Source organism: Suncus etruscus, chromosome 4 (assembly GCF_024139225.1).
Source record: "Suncus etruscus isolate mSunEtr1 chromosome 4, mSunEtr1.pri.cur, whole genome shotgun sequence".
Taxonomy (NCBI): Eukaryota; Metazoa; Chordata; class Mammalia; order Eulipotyphla; family Soricidae; genus Suncus; species Suncus etruscus.
Window position 1 is genome coordinate 57,821,139 of NC_064851.1, and position 21,970 is coordinate 57,843,108.

General features: G+C 43.2%; 2 protein-coding genes across 2 annotated transcripts in view; one reads left to right on the forward strand and one right to left on the reverse strand.

The window, feature by feature from the left end:
- PM20D2 (peptidase M20 domain containing 2) overlaps window positions 1–21,970 on the forward strand; it is a 189,671-nt gene that overhangs the window by 99,965 nt on the left and 67,736 nt on the right. The window lies entirely within an intron of this gene.
- The window catches only part of LOC126006726 (gamma-aminobutyric acid receptor subunit rho-2-like), a 28,326-nt gene that overhangs the window by 3,061 nt on the left and 3,295 nt on the right, over window positions 1–21,970 (reverse strand). The window contains 7 exon segments of the mRNA XM_049772250.1: window positions 1,079–1,094; window positions 1,096–1,125; window positions 1,127–1,248; window positions 1,611–1,694; window positions 3,180–3,396; window positions 8,283–8,350; window positions 19,353–19,459. Coding sequence (XP_049628207.1) covers window positions 1,079–1,094; window positions 1,096–1,125; window positions 1,127–1,248; window positions 1,611–1,694; window positions 3,180–3,396; window positions 8,283–8,350; window positions 19,353–19,459 — 644 coding nt within the window.

Sequence of the window (21,970 nt, forward strand, 5' to 3'; positions counted from 1 at the left end):
GTATTGTAAAAGTGGTCAGCTTAGTCTCCACATCCATCTCAAGAAGAAATAAGTTATTCATATAATTCTGAAGTCCAATGTATTCCATTCCTGAGGATCCATCTGACTTCATGCATGTTATTTCCCTTTTGGTCTTGTAATTTATTTTATTATGGTAACTTGAGAACCATTGATTAGTATTTGTTATAAAAGAGCGACATTGTAGAGCCAAAGAGACAGTTTGGGATAAGGCATTTGCCTTGTATGTGACTGACTACAATTCAAATCACTAGTTCCACATACTGTTCCCCAAGCATTAAAAGGAGTGACCTCGAGAACATAATCAGGAGTAAACCCTGAGCACTACCAGGAGTGTTTCTTTCCATTCCAGGTTATTATCTAATCAATGGATACTAGGGATAGCAAAAATGTAGTGTTCTCCAAGACTGTATTCATGCTGTAATTCATCTCCTGTTACAAAATATGACCTAACTTATATAAATCTTAGGATTAAAACAAAGATCAGAAATGGTGATGTCTAAATTATTAGAATAATTACCTATAGGTGATTTTAGGTGGCAATAATTTGTTTACATTTTGATTTTAAAAGAAATAATTAAAAAAGGTTTCCAGGGAACCTGATAGTAATGGGATTATATGCTCAACATGTTTTGACCCTGGAGATTAGTACCCCTGAGATTCAACAGGGACTTATCCTGAATACAGCCAGATGTGGTCCTAAAACCCAAACAAAACAAACCTCCACACTAAACCCCACCCTTATCAGGGCCACCCACCAGCATTGCTCTAGTGGAGATGCTGCTCAGGGCTATGTGGAGCTAGGGACTGTTCTTAGGGTTCCCTCATGCCAGGCATACTCAGGGTCTAGAGTAATAGTACAGTGGGTAAGGCTCTTGACCTTCTATGTGGCTGACCTAAATTCAACCTCTGGCATCCCATTTGGGCTCTTGACCACTACTACCTAGAAGTAACTACAGAGCACAGGAGAACCCCCGAGTATTGCCAGGTGTGGCCCAAAAGTAAAAAAAATTCTAGGATTTTCTTTCATATCTGGGTTAATGGGTGGCATGTCATATACCGGTGCTACTATAGAAGGGCCAGTCGGGATGTGGTGTGAAATTTCTGAAATCAGAAACTGAGATAGGGAGATCTCATCTGTCTTCAGGGATTCGTCCCCATTCTTCCAGTATAACATCAGATCTTCATCTGTGTATGCCATCTTTAGGAGAGAAAAACTCATTAATATGACTGCTTTGCAGAGTGAAGGGGGCAGGAAAACCTGGAAGTAAGTGGGTCATTTTTTTTTTTTTTTGTGTTTTTGGGCCACACCCGGTAACGCTCAGGGGTTACTCCTGGCTATGCGCTCAGAAGTTGCTCCTGGCTTGGGGGACCATATGGGACACCGGGGGATCGAACCGCGTCCGTCCAAGGCTAAGCGCAGGCAAGGCAGGCACCATTACATCTTGCGCCACCTACCCCGGACCCAGTAAGTGGGTCTTAATACCAGCAGGAGTACTATAACGCACCCAGTGTCATGGTCATATTCACCCTGGTTACATTGACTTTGGAGGGACTAAGATGCATAGGTAGTTAGTCCTCCTCATACTTACAGCTTTCTAGCTCCAAAGAACAGGTCTGGGAATCCAGGGGGAAGTGGCTGAAGTCCATATTGCACATAGCCGTGACTGTGATTCCTGAAACAACCCAAAAAGTTTATGGCTTGTGCACTCTGGCTCTCCTCTTGTCCAGAGGAAAAGCAATGTGGGAACACACCAAGAGCCATGACCTTCTTGTACCTACTTTGAAAGTTAGAAAACTCAGCCAAGTTACAGAACCCTTAAACCTGAAACTTCTGTAGAAGATGGGTCTTAAAGCTCTGCCCAGTGGGTCCCCAGTCACTGACCAGGCCAACTGATAGCCTACACTTGCACCCTTCTCTGACCATTTCTCTCAGTGATCAAGATAAATGTTCTTCAGATATGCCTTGAAGAGGACCAGGTCCATTAGCATCTAATTCTGATGAAACCATTGACATCATCTTCCCATAGAAGGTCAGGAAAGAATGTGGACTAAGGTTGTGTTCTCCAAGTCCAGAAGGTCAATCTGTAACAAAGAGAATAGCTTAAGTGTTTGGTTTTTGACTATTTGGTTTTGAGGGGATCATATCCAGTTATGTTCAAGAGTTATTCCTGGCTCTGCACTCAGGAATTACTCTTAGCTGGCTCAGAGGACCTTATGAGATGCCAGGCATCAAACCCATATCAGTCACATACAAGCAAAACACCCTACCCACTGAGCATCTTTCCAGCACCTAGCTAAATATTCTTTAAAAATATTAATTACCAGGAGTGGAAAGATAGTATAGGGATCAAGACACTTGTACACAACAATTGTACCATATGTTGATCCCTGAATACAGAGCCAGAAATAACTCCTTGAGCACTATCAGGTGTGGCCCATTATTCCTCCTCCCCTAAAGTAACTTCTTTACAGGGCTGGGAAGATACTTCAAGAGATAGAGTACAGGCTTGTTCCCTAGGGCCACATGATCCCCTGAGTATCATCCAGAGCAATGCCATGCACTGCTGAGTGAGGTTCACAATAAAAAGGACCAGAGAGAAAGTAAGATGCTTGCCCTGCACACAGAAAAACTACTCCCCAGAATCCCATATGGTTTTCTGAGACTATCAGGCATGATTCCTGAGTGCAAAGCCAAGAGTAACTCTTGAGAACAGCAGGGTTTGACCCAAAAAGTAACAACAACAATGACCAAACAAATAAAAAAAATGCAACCCCCCAAAAGCAAAAACAATAAAAAACAATCAAACAAACAAAAACTCTTTGTTCCCAATAAATTGAAACTAGAAGCTTTTAGCAGTAAAAAGTAGACTCTCATTTTATCTTCTGTGGCTCACACTGGCCTAACCAAACTAAGATATACAGTGAGAGAAAGGTTACTTCATCTTCAGAGTCTGATACCTGGAGATGCCACAGTCCCCACTAACTAACTAAACCATGGGTTCCACAGAGCTCACTGATCCAGCTGTGGACTCCACCTACCCAATCATGGTTTCCACTAACCTATCCATGAACCTCATAGATCCAATCATGGCACTAGCTCTTCAGGACTAATGGGACTGAGTGTGTGCCCCAGAAGCAAGGCCCTGGTCACCTGAGACTGTAGAGTACATGTCCATCGGGGAACACCCGTAGCATCACGTTGTCTGTGGTGGTATCATGAATGAAGGAACGCTTGGAGTGCACAAAGAACACATCAGGCACCCAGATCTTCTTCACTAGCCGCCCATCGAAGGTCATGCTCTTGTTGTTGGAGCTGGGGAAGGCCAGCCGCTCATCCTTCCAGTAGTGCCGCAAGTACAGGGTCATGGTGAAGTCCTGAGACACAGGACTGACTTAAAAAGTTTCCCCTCCTACCAGCCACCCACACCCACCTCTAAGTTCTGCTTATGGCATCAGGGCCATAATTTTACAGCCCTGGTAGATAGGGGAGTACTGCTGGGAGAGGGTAAAGGAGATTTCTGTCTATGCCTTGGGAAGTTTGGGCCCACAAGGCATCAGCCTCTGCTCAGGCTGTGCAGATGGAGAATGCACCCAAAATGCTGACTAGGACTCACCAATACCATGAGCTATGTTCTCTCCCACTTTGCAGGTACTTTTCTGAGTCTCCTGGTTAATTTCAGGAATATGGCTCAAGGACATTTTTAGAGACAAGCAAGTTCCCCCCCCCCCCGCCTTTTTTTTCTTTTGTTTTTTTGGGTCACACACAGCATCGCTCAGGGGTTACTCCTGGTTCTATGCTCAGAAATTGCTCCTGGCAGGCTCTGGGGACCATATGGGATGCTGACCTTCTGCATGCAAGGCAAACACCTTACCTTCATGCCATTTTTCCAATCCCAGTATTTCCCCTTTTTTTAAGGGCAGGGAGAAAGAGGGACTACACCCCACAGAGCTTAAAGCTAACTCCTGACTCTGCATTCAGGAATCTCTCCTAATGGGTTAGAGAGACCAATGGGATATTAGAGTCTGAAAGTGTCTTCTGTATGCAAGGCAAGTATCTTACTCACTGTACTCTCTCTCTTAGGTTTTTCCCTTCAACAGTTAGATCTGTAAGGAAGAATTGGGTACTAATATCCCCTCCATCAATGTCCCTCATTTACTGCTAGAAATGACCACAGTATTGCTCAATTAATGTTTCAGAATGGATAAAATGAGGAGATGAGTGGATAAAGAGCAGGTAGCTGCCTACTGGTTATAATTTTAAGCCTGAAAACTTCTCCTATTAAAAAATGTCTCACACCAAATAGAATGGCTGCCTTCAAGTTTAACTTTTTAAATTGTAAGTTGTGATCATATAGCTGAAGGAGGATATTAGCTCTTCAAAAATTTGTTTAAAAATGAATGTCTATGGGATTTATTTATTATTAGTAGTAATTTGATATGCTAATGCCAATTTGATATCAATAGACTGATATAACACCAAGTTACAATGTTATTGTATACTTTTCAGACAGTGCTCAAGGGTTTATCTCAGCACATTGCTCAAGGATTCTTCCTGGTGTTACTTAGGAGACCATGATTGGTGTCAGCGATGGAACCTGGGTGTACCTGGCCTTCCTTTCAGTTGTCACTACACCTCTTGGACACCTATTTTGTTTCTCTTCAGAATTTGGGATCACATAAACATTTCTCAGGGAAGGAGGGGTCACAGTGGAAAGTTGCCAGGTCATGCCTAAGCTTTTAGGGGGGCTCAGCCCACCAGATGTATCCTCAGATTTTCCTAGTGGGTAGAAATAATTTAACCCCTATGGGGTTCCTCAAAAGGCCCGCTGTGGATGCCTTTTTCCCCTGCGTGGATGACTGAGGAATTTCCAATGAGATGCCTGACATTACATTTTCAGCCAGTATTTGACTATCTCTCCTTTGTATATATCAGGCAAAATAATAACCTCTATCAAATAATTTAGCTCAAAAATCCCAGCACCAAAGTTTATTTGAGATCCCCTTTTTCTGGATATAGTCAGCCCTAAAAGAAAGACAAATTTTCTCTCCTTTTCAAATATTCCTTTGCAGCTGCAGTTTCTGGTAATCAAGGGCATAACCAGAATACAGATTTTGACTTTTGACCTTCCTTTAGAAATAGGGAAGCTCATTCTTGGGGATTTGGTACCTCCCTTCATTTAACCTCTAAAACAATAGAGTCCAGCCTAGAAAGACCAAGTTTCTAGATATTTCCTATTTTCTCCTAATCCTGATTTTGCATTTAAAGCAAGCTTGCTAAGAGTTACCTTGAGCTGTAACCTTCTCTCTTGTAACTCAGAATTTTTAGTCACACTCATAGCCTAGGTATTGTTATTGTTGTATTAGGCTTTGTGATTACAATTATTCTTCACCTGTGGCTAATTTTACCCCTATAAATCCCCCTGCTCAAAAATTAAACTTGTCGCACTTTTGCCAGAAACGTGTTGACCCAACATTCTCTGTGTGGTTTCATTTATTTTTTAGTTTATATTCGGCCACTCATGCTCCCGCTTTCCTATCATATAGTGCTATAACCCACGAGAATTGCTGAGAAGCAGGACGTCTACAGCAGAAAGTGTCAGGAGCCCTGCTTTAAAACAAGAGTCTGGTCTTTTTACCACAACCAGCAATAATATTCAGTGTGGGGCATGCCAGTGCTGAGACCCACATCACCCAGAAGAGCCCCCAGAAGGCAAAGAGGTGAGATGACCCCACCCATGAAAGGCAGAGCTTAATCCCTGCTATATGAATTTCAACATGGGTACCATCTGGACCCACCACTGCGGGTGCTGTCACCCATCCCACTCAGAAAGGAATGGCAATGGAGGTGATCTGATCTCACCAATGAAGGGCAGAGCCAGTGGAGCCCAGCTGCTCTGCTTCTCAATAGTGCATATCTCCTAGTCATTGAACCTCAGCACAACAAATAGAAAAGAGCACACTACAAGTGTGACAAGGGGAAACAACACAACTCTCCAACATGCATAGAGAATGAAGGTGGCAGCTCTGATGACCCAAAAAGTGCCAGTTACCTATTTAGACTCTCAGATAAAAATTTTAAAGAAGAAAAATGGAGGATCCTTATAGAACTCAAAAAAAGCATGAAACAAACTGAATACACCACAAATAATCAAGAATATATGAAAATAAAAATGAAAAAACTCCAAACTGAAATAACATGGTTAAAAAACTTGGTAGGCAAATAAAAATTTTATTAGAAAAACCTCTCCAACAGAGTCAGCACCTAAAGACAGAATCAGTGAGCTGGAAGATGAGATGCATAACAACTTTATACAATAGAAGATATTGGACAAGAGCCTTAAAACAATCAGACAATGGAAAAAATTCTCAAAGAATGTGAACTGACAAAAATAGAAGTCTTGATAAACTCAAAAGAAATAACATAATCACTGGAGTATCAGAAACCCAGGAAGAAAATCCCCATGAAGAATCAATAGTCAAGGACATCATTGCAGACAAATTTCCAGAGCTAAAGAATGCATGCAACCAAATCCTGCATGCCCAACAAGTACCAGCTAAAAGTGATCTGAAGAAAATCACGCCAAGACACATCCTCATAGCAATGCCAAATACCACAGATAGGGATAGAATACTGAAAGCAGCAAGATCAAAAAGGGAAATTACATTCAAAGGAGCATCCTTAAGATTTGCAGCAGAGTTGTGAGAAGAAACCCTTAAGGTACAAAGGCAATGGCAGGATATAGTGACAAGACTCTATGAAATGAATGCTTCATCTATAATATTTCACCAACTAGGCTCACATTCAGTTTGAAGGAAGCATACATCATTTTACAGATAAACAACAACTCAGAAACTTTACAGACTCAAAACCAGCCTTAATAGACAAACTGAAAGGTCTAATTTAAGACAAGACAAACCAAGAGACACAAAAACTCCTACAAAAAGATGACACTAAATCCCATCACAATTATCTCTCTCAATGCCAATGGACTAAATGACCAGTTAAGAGATGCAGAATAGCAAAATGAATAAAAAGCTAAATTCAACATTTTGCTGCCTACAAGAAACACATCTGAGTAGTCAAAATAAACATAAACTCAAAATCAAAGTTAGAGGACAATAATACAAGAAACAACTCCTTTATAAAGCTGGAGTGGCCATATTAATATCAGATAACACAAACTTTAGACTTAGAAAAGTTATAAGGGACAATGATGAACATTTCTTAATAATCAAGGGGTATGTACAACAGGAAGAAATCACACTTCTAAACACATACACACCCAATAAGGGACCAGCAAAATAAAACTACAATTGTTGTCAAATCTGGTGGTGGGATGGTTGTACTGGTGAAGGGGGGGGGGAGTGTACTTTTTATGATTGAAACCCAACTACAAACATGTTTGTAACCATGGTGCACAAATAAAGATATTATTATAAAGAAAACTATATTGTGTTTTGTCTCCCTAAACACAGACTCACACTCTTTTATAGTTTATGCAGAAAAGTAACCTTAAATAAAATAAAAATAAAATTAAATAAAAATACCAAATAAACCCCAAACCATATATAGCCACAAGCATTTATTTAAATAGAAATGCTAATTTCCAAAAGAATAAAGAAAACCTGTAATGTAATAGTAAGATCCATTGTGGTGCAGATCCAGGAGGAAGGATATAGAGACTCAGGACAAGTGGGTTCTGCCCAGTGCTTGCTTTGGCTCTAGCTCCTCACTTGACCCCTGGCTGTCTGTGACCTCCCCTTTGATTGGGACCCCATCTAGCACCTCTCCAACCCTGTTCCCTCTCTGTTCTGTTTCTTGTCCCCTTTCCTCCCTATAGTCACAACCCCCCCCGCACCCCCTCCCCCGTCTGTGACTTTGCAGAAAACCTCCCTTCCACCTATCCATGGGTGGATGTAGCCAGCATAGGCTCCACCTACCCATCATGGTGGGTTCCCTGAGCACCCATCACCTGAAGTTGAACCGTAAATGAGCAGGTAGGACACTTGCCTTGCAGGCAGCTGACCCTACTCAATTCATGACACCCATATGGTTCCCCGAACAGCAGTGGGGGTCACTCCTGAGCATAGATCTAGGAATAGCTCCTGAACACAAAGAGGTGTACTGCCCACTAATTCTTGCTCTACTCCCCTTAACCCAAACCCAAGAACAGTCAGCTTCCAGCAAACCCTGCCCCCAAGCTCTCAGAGTCTTTGCCAGGAGAGCCCTCTAGAGGCTGCTGCAAGTGCTCTCTACCTACCATGTCCACCTCTGAGATGCTGTCCAGGCTCTCCACCTGCACGTCCACACCTACTGGGATTGCTGGGCCTGCAGAGGAGCAAGTAAGCTTGATTAGTTAATTCCCCTTCTCCTGCAGCAAGCCTGAGGTCTGGGGACTATTCTGCCAGTATGCTCTGGGGCCAGAGTTTGAGGCCACCTTTCTGGGGTGTAGGTGAGTGTTTTCTGTTCTTGGAAGAGATGTAAACCAAACTGAAAAATTATGGGTATATTGACCATGCAGATGAAAGCTAGCAATTTTGGGAGGAACGGGAAGGCCAAGTCTCCACTCTTCAAAAACCACACCTGCTGCATAATCACCCATAAATCGCTGCTTTGCCAGTGGCCCTACTTCACCATTCATGCATAGCTCTCTACAGAGACACTAATGTGACCAAAATTCCAGATATGCTGGCATTTGGACTGACATCATCAGGATTGTTTTTTGGAGTGAGTGCTGGTACCCTTCCCCACCTTCTGGTACTTCCAAAAGCCCAGCAGCTAAAAACATGTCCCACAAAAAACACAAAATATTTTATTATCAGTTATAGTGCTAGGAATTCACAGACCATGTGGCTACATTCATGGTCACCAACAATTCCAATTTTTAAAATTCATCCCCATAGGAACATTCCAATTTAGATGCCAAAGTGTATCTGCAGCCACCTTCTGTTCTGTAAAAAAGAAGTAACAGGGCCGGAGAGATAGCACAGCGGTTAGGCTTTTGCCTTGCAAGCAGCCAAACCAGGACCAAAGGTGGTTCGAATCCCAGCATTCCATATGGTCCCCTGTACCTGCCAGGAGCGATTTCTGAGCAGATAGCCAGGAGTAACCCCTGAGTGCAGCCAGGTGTGGCCCTCCCCCCCCAAAAAGTAGCAGATCAACTAACATTAGAGCTTACTAAACCTTCTGCCAATGACTAAATGGTCTTGTTGCAAGATACAATAATTTTTTTTTTATTTTTTATTTTTGGGCCACACCCGGTAATGTTCAGGGGTTACTCCTGGCTATGTGCTCAGAAGTTGCTCCTGGCTTGGGGGACCATATGGGACACCGGGGGATCGAACCACGGTCCATCCAAGGATAGCGCAGGCAAGGCAGGCACCTTACCTTTAGCGCCACCGCCCGGCCCCAAGATACAATAATTTTAATAAATTTTCTTGTTGTTGTACTTTTTTCTTTCTCTTTTTTCTTTTTATTCTTTTAAAAATAATTTCCCCCAATTACCTAGAAACAAATGTATTATGATAAACTATGTCAACTATGAATATGATCTTTAAATAATGTAAATTATATTTTTAAAAGTAAAAACATTTAGAGGGGCCAGAGAAACAGTACATATAGTAGGATAATTATCTGGCATGCAGCCAATAGAAGTGTAAGCCTGGATATTCCATATGTTGCCTTGTACCCCACTAGAGTGATTCTGTGTTCAGAGTCAGGAATAAGCTCTGAGCACCACTAGGTGTGGCCCCCAAACAAACAGAAAGACAAAATGTCGAGGTACTGGAGCTAGCTCAAGTAGTAGTGCATATGACTACCAATGTGCAAAGCTCTGCGTTTTGTCCCTTGCTCTCATGTCCTCTTAGCACTGCTGGTAGGGCCCTGGGGGATCTAAGCATCACACTGAATTATCTGGCCCAAATTGACCATCTGAGACCTGTTAAGGGTATCCCTGATTAAAATACAAAACAGAAAGTTTATCTAGAATGGGGAAGTCAAAAATCATATCTGTAGAGCAAATGCCATTAAACTATAGAGAAAATGTCTCTGAGAGACAGTGTTGGACCTTGTGAGAAATGGACACAAGTGGTGAGAGCAGTTCCCTGAGGTCTGAGACCCAAGCTTTGTTCAGGGTGTGCAGGAACACAAGAAACCCACAGTGATTTGATTCAGAGCATCTTAGGGGGACCCGATTTGGTGGGAGAATAAAAAAAGCTTCAGAAGACACTAAGATTTGGGTGGCACGTGGAAAGAAGGACCAAAGATCCTGACATGCGAGAGGAATGATAAGATTCTATTCTTGATTCCAGCGAAATGTGGAGCAGGAATCTTCTAGGAAGTAGCCCAAAGCATTGGGTAGATTCATTGACTTCCCAAGTACTCCATATAATCTTGTGGTTAATGCCACAAAAGAGCTATTTTGTTTTCTTCTGATCCTAACAGAATAGAGGCTTTTCCCTTACTCCTAGTCATAGTTTAGTAAATATTTACTGTATTTTCAACATGGAAAGCAAATAAGTACGATACTTTATTTTCTATTTTTTAATTTTCTATTCTTATTTTCATTCCCCTCCTCATAAATTGATCTTTTCTTTCTCTGTGTTCCTCAACTGATGACTCAGGCTGGGGCCCCTGGGAAGCCTCCATTCCCACAGCCATCCTCTCTTCTGCCAGCACTCAGAAGCACTTTGAGGGTACAGTGAGAGGAATGTTTCTTGTGAGGCACAAACATTCCCCTCAGTACTGAGGGGCCACCATTCTCTCCTGAGGAGCTTGTAAACACAAGGAAGGCTCTGCATGTGACCTAGCATAAGAGACTCCATCTTGATCCTCACAGTTACCTCTCCCCTCTGCTCCCCTTGTCTCTGCCCTGTCCCTCAATCCTTAGACACATTCTCACATTTTGTGTGTTTGATGTTCAACAAATATCAAAGGGGAGGGGAGGAAGCACAATTCTCTGAGAACATCAGAAAACTCCTGGGTTTACCATATCCCTGATCTCATCTCTCTTCAGAGAAGAGTCAGCACAGGCCTCCTGGAGGGATGTTTCAAAGGTTGTCACACAGACCTTGGAGCAGGAATACACACACCTACAGGGACCATTCACCACAAACACCAGCCCGGATAGCTTGAGACAGATCAGGCCTCTCTCCTCTCACCATAACCAGACATTTCTTTCACCTGCTTTCTCAGACAGTCCTGTATTAACCTGAGAGAAAAATGGTTTGGGGAGAACATGAATCTTCCCTCTTCTCTGGTTGCTAGTGAACAAATAATCTTTCTTCCTCTAATCAATCCTTGTTTCTCAAGTACTTAAGTGGCAAGTTCCCTGTCTTAGGGTAAGCATAGGACTGTGAGGGCCTCTCCCAGGTCATAGGCCCTGGCCTGGGCTATGAGCTCTCACACTGCTGAGGGAGAAGTGGTTTGCTCATTATCCTAGCCCACTGGGCCTCACTCATCAGCAATATTAAAACAGTCCAAGCTTGCAATCCCCTCATAGTCCCTGTGCTTACTGGACCCCTTATTCTATTCCCCCTTGCTCCCTTTCTCCAAAGTACAGATTGACCTTCTATCTTAGGAGAGAAGGAGGTGAAACAATGGCACCATCACCCACTTTGGAACCACATTCCACTGGCCTGGTTTTCAGATAATGTGTTCAGTGTCTGAGCAGGAGCTGGGTTTGGTGAAGGACATTGTCTAGATAAGAGATATCTCTTTACTTTGTGTCTGTTTCTTTGTGTTTGTTCTCAGACTCAGCGTTGTCTGCTCCTTTCAAGAGAAATGCAATAAAGTATGTACAGGTGGCATCAGGGTTCTGGAATGATTGTCAGCATAGGATGTGATGGGCAGCTATCAGGACTCATACCACAATCTGGGAAAAGAGCCAATAGCTCTGTCCTCTATTGTCTGTGTAGGATTAGTCATGGAGCTCCATGACTGTGGAGCTGACCTTTGCTTGACCTGTCCTGCTGCCCACAGCCCAATTCCCATGCTTTCCTGAATTCTCTGTGTGATGCCCTCACCAATCTGTTTTTTTTTTTTGGGGGGGGGTAGGGGGGAGGAGAAAGAAAGGGGATTCTTCCAAATGATTGAGCTGTCTGACTCTGAGTTACTTAAACCATGGGGCATGACCCTCCCATATCAAGGCACTTAAATGAATATCGGGATACTAAAATATTTGGAACAGAAAGGGTTTCTGAAATCTCAACAACTACTGATTAATTTAAAATTAACTGTAGAATGAATCTGAGATGCTTTCGGCAGTTCTCACCCATGTTGTATTTGCTGGGCCAAAGGGAGCCATGAGTGAAAAAAGTCTAAGCTCTTCCCTATAGAAAGTTTAATGGATCAGGCCTTTCTGGGGGGCCCTTTGACACAGGTGTGAATTTTTCCATTAGAAAATGACTCTGGTGAAGTGAATAGAAATTCTTGGCAGGATTTAGAAAGTGTAGAACACATTGCAGGCCGGAGAAATAGCATGGAAGTAGGGCGTTTGCCTTGTATGCAGAAGGACGGTGGTTCGAATCCCGGCATCCCATATGGTCCCCCGAGCCTGCCAGGAGCGATATCTGAGCATAGAGCCAGGAGTAACCCTTGAGTGCTGCCGGTATGACCCAAAAACAAACAAACAAACGAAAAATCAAGGTAGCACAGGCAAATACATACTTAGCCAATGCCTTTATTGAAAACCGATAGCTTCTGTCATAATTCCTCCTCACACAGTCCTGGAAATCCACATTAAAGATTTACCTTCTTTTTGTTGTTGTTTTGTTTTGTTTTGGGGCCACACCCGGTGACGCTCAGGGGTATGTGCTCAGAAATCGCTTTTGGCTTGGGGGGCCATATGAGATGCCAGGGGATCGTGTTAAAACCGCGGTCCATCCTGGGTCAGCCACGTTGCTAGGCAAACACCATACTGCTGCAGCCCTGATTGATCTATTTCTTAATTAAAATAAAAAACAAAACCCAGTATGTTGGACCTGAGTGATACCTCAGCAAGTGAAGCTTTCTTTTTCTTTTTCTTTCTTTCTTTCTTTCTTTCTTTCTTTTTTCATTCTTTTCTTTCTTTCTTTCTTTCTTTCTTTTCTTTCTTTTCTTTCTTCTTTCTTTTTTCTTTTTCTTTCTTCTTTCTTTCTTTCTTTCCTTCTTTCTTTCTTTCTTTTTTCTTCTTTCTTCTTCTTTCTTTCTTTCTTTCTTTCTTTCTTTCTTCTTCTTCTTCTTCTTTCTTTCTTTCTTTCTTTCTTTCTTTTTCTTCTTTCTTTCTTTCTTTTTCTTTCTTTCTTTCTTCTTTCTTTCTTTCTTTCTTCTTCTTTCTTTCTTTCTCTTTCTTTCTTTTTTCTTTCTTTCTTTCTTTCTTTCTTTCTTTCTTTTTTCTTTCTTTCTTTCTCTTCTTTTCTTTCTTTCTTCTTTCTTTCTTTCTTCTTTCTTTCTTTCTTTTTTCTTCTTTCTTTCTTCTTCTTTCTTTCTTTCTTTCTTTTTCTATTTTTTTGCATACAAGGGGCCCTGGCTCAATCTCCAGCACCTTGTTTGATTTCCTGATAATGTTAGGAGTGATCCCTCACCACAGATCCAGGAGTAGGCACTGAGCACTACCTGGGGAGCCACCCAGCGTCTATCCAGAAAAGCATTTGTATTTAAATGATACCTCAACAGATAGAAACTTTCAGATGTGAAAAAACTCTCAAAATGAGTGAATATTGGGGGCCAGAGAGATAGCACAGTGCCAATCCAGGATGGACGATGGTTTGAGTCCCAGCATCCCATATGGTCCCCCATGCCTGCCAGGAGCCATTTCTGAGCGCAAAGCCAGAAGTAATCCCTGAACGCCACAGGGTGTGACCACAATAAAACAAACAAACAAAAACAGTGAATATTGGTCTGGAGTGATATATCAATGGGTAGAGTGCTTGTCTTGCACATAGTTGACATGAATTCAAACTCTGGCATCCTATATGTACTATCACTGTTGTTGCAAGTCAGCCCCTGAAGAGGTTGACTGATGGAGGGATGGAGGATGAGGTCTTTCCCCTCCAGCTCGGAGCACGCTTCTGCCACCCTGTCTAGCCGATGGTTCTGAGGTGAAAAGGCAGGTAAACAGCTCGCAGACAGTCAGGCTTGTGGAAATATTAGCTTTATTCGATGGAAAAGACTGAAGTCCAAAACCTCAGCATCAGTTCCTGCCAAAAGCCCCTCGCCTTCCACAGACCCTTGTTTTTATCCCCCAGAATCAGGTACCACCCAATGGTGGGATCAGATACCACCCAATGGTGGAAGCAGAATCAGGTCCTACCCTAGGGTGGGGGCAGAATGCCAGGTCACACCCTAGGGTAGGGCACAATCACCAATCAGGTTAGGGTCAGTAACATAATAATCCCCTAAAATATTTACATACACAACAACTGTCACTTAACCTTCTAGACTCTTTACAGACTGAGGACATTGGCCAGGCAATGACACAGGCTCCTACCAGCAATATCAGGCTCTGGAAGAAAGTTTCAGCACATGCTCCAGAATCTTACCAATAGCCAGCACAAGTGCCACCACAAAATCGTGTATATTGTTGAACTTTATGGGCCTCTCCTTTCATAAATAATATTTAAAAGCATGTTACAACTGCTTTGGCATAAATATGAAAGTTAATATGAAATAGCAAGAAGTTTTCTCCTACTCCTAATTTTTTGTCCTTTGAATTTGAGAAAAAACAAAAACATTTCAGAGGCTCCTAAAAGTATAAGTGTTCTTATTCTCTGTGAAAATGGTCATCATTGTCAGCATGATTGCTTGTCATTGCTGCACTGGTTGTCTCATTGATTCTTTCTGCAACTTTCATGATGGCCCACATGAAAAGCAAAGTAGAGCTTCCTGTTTTAGGATCCCCTCACTTGGACCTCTGAGAGCAAATAAATATAGCTCTTTTAAAGTTGCGTATTTGGGGCTAGCGATATTTGGGATACATATGGAACCACATGGGACCATACAGTGATTAAGACATTTGTCTTGTACTTGGCTGATCCAGGTTTAATCTCTGGCACTGTATATGATCCCCTGTACTGCCAAGAGTGACTCCAAGCACAAAGCAAAAGTAAGTCCTAGGCATTTAGGAATGGTCCACAAATCAAAAACAACAAAAACAATAATAAATTTAAAATAAACAGAGCTGTTGCAAGTCAGTCCCTGAAGAGGTTGACTGATAGAGGGATGGAGGATGAGGCCTTTCTCTTCCAGCTTGGAGCACGCGTCTGCCACCCTATTTAGCCGACGGTTCTGAGGTGAAACGGCAGGTAAACAGCTCGCAGACAGTCAGGCTCGTGGAAATATTAGCTTTATTCAGTGGACAAGACTGAAGTCCAAAGACTCAGCCTCAGTTCCAGCAAAAAAGCCCCAGCCTTCCACAGACCCTTGTTTTTCGTTTTTTTTTTTTAATTTTTTTTATTTTGAATTATGAAAACAAAAGATGCAAAGAAAGAGGACAAGGTAAAGTTACAGTGGAAGGACAATCACCCATAACATAATTCTCAGAAGAAGTCCCCTTGCTGATATCTTAACTTTGAACTTTCAGCCAAAGAACGTTAAGATAAAATAAAACAGAATCCATGTGCGATTATTTTGTCCCTCGAGTCCCCAGATTGTAACACATTATAATATTTCTTAACAGCACACAAGGCAATCTAAAGCCATCAAACTTACGTAACTCCTTTAACAGACCCTTGTTTTTATCCTCCAGAATCAGGTACCACCCACTGGTGGGATCAGATACCAACCAATGGTGGAAGCAGAATCAGGTACCACCCTAGGGTGGGGGCAGAATGCCAGGTCACACCCTAGGGTAGGGCACAATCACCAATCAGGCTAGGGTGAGCAACATAGTAATCCCCTAAAATATTTACATACACAACACAGAGCTACTCGAAAAAGCCTTGTTTTAATAAACTTCATTGGCAGAGGGGCTGCAGAGATCATTCAAAGGTCTGTAGCAACACTTTGCATGTAGGAGGCCCAGGTTCAATTCTGGAAAAGTTTGATTCCTGAGCACTATATCGGGAGTAGCTACTAAGCACTGCAGAGTGTGCCTCCAACACCTTGATAAATAAATAAGCAAGGGCCGGGCGGTGGCGCTAAAGGTAAGGTGCCTGCCTTGCCTGCACTAGCCTTGGACGGACCGCGGTTCGATCCCCTGGTGTCCCATATGGTCCCCCAAGCCAGGAGTAACTTCTGAGCACATAGCCAGGAGTAACCCCTGAGCATTACCGGGTGTGGCCCAAAAACCAAAAAAAAAAATAATAATAAACAAAATAAAAAAAAAATAAGTAAGCAAATCCTTGGCAGGATGAGTCAGGGTGAACACTTCAAGGAACAGACACCAAGGAATATTGCAGCCTCTTTCCTGGTCTGAGCTGGCCTGTCATCTACTGAATGCAGCCACTGTTTACTGGTTCTTGCTCCAAAGGTGCTGAGGTTCAGGGAATTGAGTGGGGGCCTTTAAAGTTCTTTAAAATGCAAAGGCTGCTGGAATAACTTCATATTCTAATCTCTTAACAATCTCTCTAGAGATGGGCTGACAGCTGGGTTTTCTAGGGGGATGAGAAACCATGTGCCAGGACATGAAGACATTATCTCCTTTAATCCCCACAACCCAGAGCACACTGGCTCCAATCAGCAGACAAGCTCTGATCAGCAGGTGGGCTCTGGAAGGTCTGAGCCTTGCCCGAAGGTCATCTGTACTCCTTGTGGTCATCATGAGACCCTGGCATGAAGTTAATGTTTTTGTTGATCTATGGCTTTCTAATTGGTTGTCTGGTTTTTGCTAAGGGGGGCACACCCAGCAGCTTTCAGGGTTACTCCTGACTGTGCACACAGGAATCACTATGGCAGGCTCAGGGGACCATGTGAATGCTGGGAATCAGAACCCAGGTCTCTTGCACACAAGGCAAATGTTCTACCTGCTGTGCTATAGCTTCAGACCCAGTTGTTTTATTAGCTCTGATCATCTATTGAGGCTCTTCTCCAAATGGGACTTGCCTGTATCACCCCTGACTTCTGGGCTGTGTTAGACATGCCATGGCCAACAACAATAACAACAACAACAACAACAACAACAACAAAAAGCCTTTTAGATGTCTAGTGTGCAATGAGCTTGTCAAATGGCCTTTCAAAATCCTCCACATTGCCTTACTCCACCCCCACTCCCAATTCCCAAGGCTGAAAAGTGAATAAACTTGGGCTTTTATTTCTTTTCCTTTTTTGCAGGGGAGCATGTTTTCCCAAGTAATGCTGCAGGAGCCCTGCAGGGTGCAGACTCTGCCCTCCTCCCCTCCCCCCCCCCCCACACACACCCCAAAGCTGTCTGCTAGCAGGATCTTTGAACCATCATGGCCCAGCTCAACTTGGAAGACAAGCCAAAGCCCTGCAGCACTCATTGGACCTACCCAAGCTGGGCCATAATTATAGCCCATTGGTCTTGTGTGGGTTTGAGAAGCCTCCTTGGGCCAGCAGTGGTCTGGTTTCTCTCCTTATGTGCCTCTGAACTTCGAGAGAGAAAAGCAGCCATAGACAGCCAGCCAAAGTGATTTTTAAATTTATTATTGCTACTTCAAGAACAAGAATCCACCAAGCTGTAAAAGATTTTCACACTAACACGGGGACAGTGAACAGAGAACAAGGGAAGAGCTGCCAGCTCAACAGAGTGAGGGTTGAAAAGTTTCTGACCTCAGTTTCCCCACAAGTGAGACTGAGGCCTACATCTCACGCATTCCCTGTTTTCTTCTCCCTCCCCCAATACTCTCCTGGTTGGAGCAGAGAGCTAGCTCTGCCTTCCCCTCTTCTGTGGTCTTTCTCCAGTGGCTGCAGGGGACAGACAACAACTACTTTGTGGACTGTATCTATCTGCAAGACTATGAGTCTTAGCGACCTTTTTCCACACCAAGCACATTTATGCGTTTGGCCTGAAAGATACTATGTGCCTTGTGGCACATTTGGGAGACTAGAATGGGAATAAATTAGGACAAAATAGTGGAGCCTTGAGGACAGGGACCTTAGAAAAAGATTCAGGCAAAGCAGCAGGACCTCAAGCACTTGAACTCATGAGTGAGCATTTGCAGGAAAAGTGGTGTGGCACAGTACCAGCTTTTATTGGAGGGGGTTGGGTTGGGCCACACCCAGGTGTGTTCAGGGGTTACTTGTAGCTCCTGACAGATTCAGGGGACCATATGGGATGCCATGGATTGAACCTAGGTCAGCCATTTGCAATGTAAATGCACTACCCACTGTGCTATTGCTTCAGCCATATAGTGCCAATTTGGTCCTGCTTCTCTACAAAAGAGAATTCTCAGGTTGAAGTGAGAGTTACAGTGGTAGGGCATTTGCCTTGTATGTGGAAAACCCAGCTAATCATGGTCCACTGAGCACAGAGTAAGGAGAAAGCCCTGAGCATCACCAGGTATAACCCAAAAATGAGAGTAAGAGAGAGAGTGAGTGATAGAAGGAAAGAGAAAGTTATCTAAGACTGTAGGGCAGCATGAGTGACTAAGCTAGAGGGAGCAAGAACCTGAGTGAAAACTGGCAACACGCAGTTAGCTAAGGAAAGCGACTACCCCTGCAAAGGAGATGAGCCAAGAGAGTTCAGAGAGGACAGGAAGGAGAACGATAGATAAAGGGCAGATAGACAGACAGCATAGCAGAGAGAGCTGGAACTAGAGATATTCTGGAAAATCTGATGCCATGTGGGAGCAGAGAGGAGCTGCTGAGTAATAAGATGAGAACAGCTGGACCAAGGTTGTTGCTGCCAGGAGTGGCTCCCTGTACAAACTCCGAGACTGTGGGATGGGTAGAAACCAAGCCACCATCACAACTTCAGCTGAAGCCTCAGTGTCTCCCAACCCTGAAAGAGCAGGGAGAATTCTGAGATTGAGAGAGCAAAGGGGCTGGCTGTGGGGAACTATGGCAATGTGTGCAGCTTGTGTCAAGAATGTTAACATGACCATCTCCTCCTCCTCTGGTGACTTCCACTCCCACACACTCCAAAGACTCTTCTGCTCCAGGAGCAGTAAAGAGAGGGGAGAGCCCATAAATCTACCATACACACAAGTCCTGCAGAGGCAGCTTTGTGACTGCTGTGCTTGCAGTAGAATCAAGGTGTCACCTGTGTCCAGAGCTTGGCGGTGTTTAGGTAGTGTGGAAGCACGGGTCAGTGATCTTTCTGAAGGGAAACAGCTCCTTCACTCCCCACTCAACACCTCCAGCTCTCTCCAGGGGCATGGGCAGAACCCTGTAGCAGAGCTGGGCTAGAGACCCCTGGGAGACGGGCCCGGCCCAGACAAGGACACTATCCTACCTCCAAAGGCAGGCCTCATGGTGAAATCATGGCTGTCCACTCTTAGGAGGGGTTGAGGCTTTCCTGTGAGGATCTTGGTCACATCGAGACACTTCTTGTACAGGTGACTGTAAAGAAAAGCATGAGACATTTCCCTGTGGGCCCACATAGGCTCTGAGGGTAAAATTTTCGAAAAATGGATTCCTTTTATATGTCTTCTCTCTGTCTTGTCATCTCCTTCTCCTCTCATGAAAGGTCACAAGCCATAGAATCCCCCTTGGCCCTCTATCCCGATAATAAACCCTCACAACCAATCAACCTGAGGGCCCGAGCCTTCTCCTATGCAGGCCACATTCCTCCTTGGCATGCTTTGAATGGTCTTGTCAAAAGTTATGATTATAGGACAAAGTTGAGTTGGTTAGTGAAGAATGATGAGTACTTGTTTTCTTTCTAAAGAGTTATGGTATTCTAATACTATCATTGTGATCAGTAAAATTCTGACACAAATATAAAACGATGATTTGTGGTCAGAGAGGTAGTACAGGTGTTAAGGAATTTTTCTTATACACAATCAAGCCATTTTTTGGGGGGGGTCACACCTGGCAGCACTCAGGGGTTACTCCTGGCTCTATGCTCAGAAATCGCCCCTGGCAGGCACAAGGGACCACATGGGATGCCGGGATTTAAACCACCGTCCTTCTGCATGAAAGGCAAATGCCTTATCTCCATGCTATCTCTCCGGCCCCAATCAAGCCAGTTTGAACCTCATATTCCATATGCTACCCTGAGTCCACCAGGAGGGATTTGTGGGCACAGAGCCAGGAATAAGTCCTCAGCACAGCCTGGTGTGTGCCCTCCTAAAAAAAGAAAGAATAAAGAAAAAATTCTCAGGGCCAGAGAGCACAACAATTGAAGACTGCCATATATGAAGTCAATTCAGGTTGGATTCCCAACATCTCCTAGGAGTAACCCCTGAACTTCTCTAAGTGTGACCCTCTCAAAAAATAAACAACATATCTTCCTCCCTCAACTTTTATTCTCTTGATGGAGGGTCTAAAGAAGTGACCTAGTGATATTTGGAGGCTACCCCCAGCTATATGCATGGGGGGGTCACTCCTCACAGTGCTAAGGGATTAAACCTGAGTATCCTACATGACATTGAGCTATATCTCCCTGGCCCCAAAAGTGTTTTTCAAAAATTAAATTTTTTGTAAGATAGGCACTATGATTTATAAAGCTGTTAAGAATAGTTCTTCAAGGATACAATGTTCCAATTACAAACCCACCTCTAGACTTATCTTCTTTCGCCAATGATTCAGGGTTCCTGCCCATCCTGTCTTCATAGCAATGTCATTTTAAAAGAATTTAGGGCAGACCAAGCAAATGGATGCAAAAATAAACAAATAGGACTACCTTAAGCTGAGAAGCTTCTGTACCTCAAAGGAAATAGTGCCTAGGTTACAAAGGCTACCCACATAATGGGAGAAACTATTCACCCAATACCCATCTGATAAGAGGTTGATATCTAAGATATACAAGGCACTGGTAGAACTTGGCAAGATAAAAATTTCTAACCCCATTTAAAAAATGAAAAGAAATGAACAGACATTTTCTCAAAGAAGAAATACAAATGGCCAAAAAGCACATAAAAATGTTCCACATCACTAATCATCAGGGAGAAACAAATCACAACAACAATGAGGTATTACCTCCCACCACAGAGACTGGCACACATCACAAAAAACAAGAACAACCAGTGCTGGCGCGGATGTGGGGAGATGTATTCCCACTGCTGGTGGGAATACAGACTAGTCCAGTCTTTTTGGAAAACAATATGGATATTCCTCAAAAAAATAGAATTTTAGCTTCCATATGTTTCAACAATATATATGCTGGAGACATGTTCTAGAAACCCCAAAACAGAAAATACAGAAAAGCCCTCTGCATTTCTATGTTATTGCAGCACTATTTACAATAGCCAGGATCTGGAAACAACTCAGGTGCTAGAGAACAGATGAGTGGCTAAACAAACTGTGGTACATATACACAATGAAATACTATGTAGCTGCTAGGAAAAACTAAGTCATGAAATTTTTTTATACATGGATGGATATGAAGATTATTATGCTGAGTGAAATGAGCGAGAGAGAGCAATAAACATAGAATACTCTTACTCATTTGTAGAATGTAAGTGAAAAATGAAAGATAATATGGTGATAATATCAGAGACAATAGACATAAGGGCCAGGAGGACCAGTTCATGGTAAGAAGCTTGCCACAAATAGTGGAGAGTGCCATTAGGGTATTGAAGGGGTCACTATGACAAAGATAGAAATGATCACTCTGGACAATAACTGGGTGTTGAAAGGAGATAAAAGGATCTCTATGGTACCCCTTTATTAACAATAATGCACTCCACAGTGTCTAAAGGGGAAAAAAGAATGATAGAAATAATGAGAGAGGGGTGGAGAGAGAGAGAGAGAGAGAGAGAGAGAGAGAGAGAGAGAGAGAGAGAGAGAGAGAGAGAGAGAGAGAGAGAGAGGAATCCATTGCCCCAGAGGCAGGCAATGGACTGGGGGAGGGAAACATTGATGGTGAGAAATGTTCATGTGTGAAGGATGGTGTACATTGTAAGACTG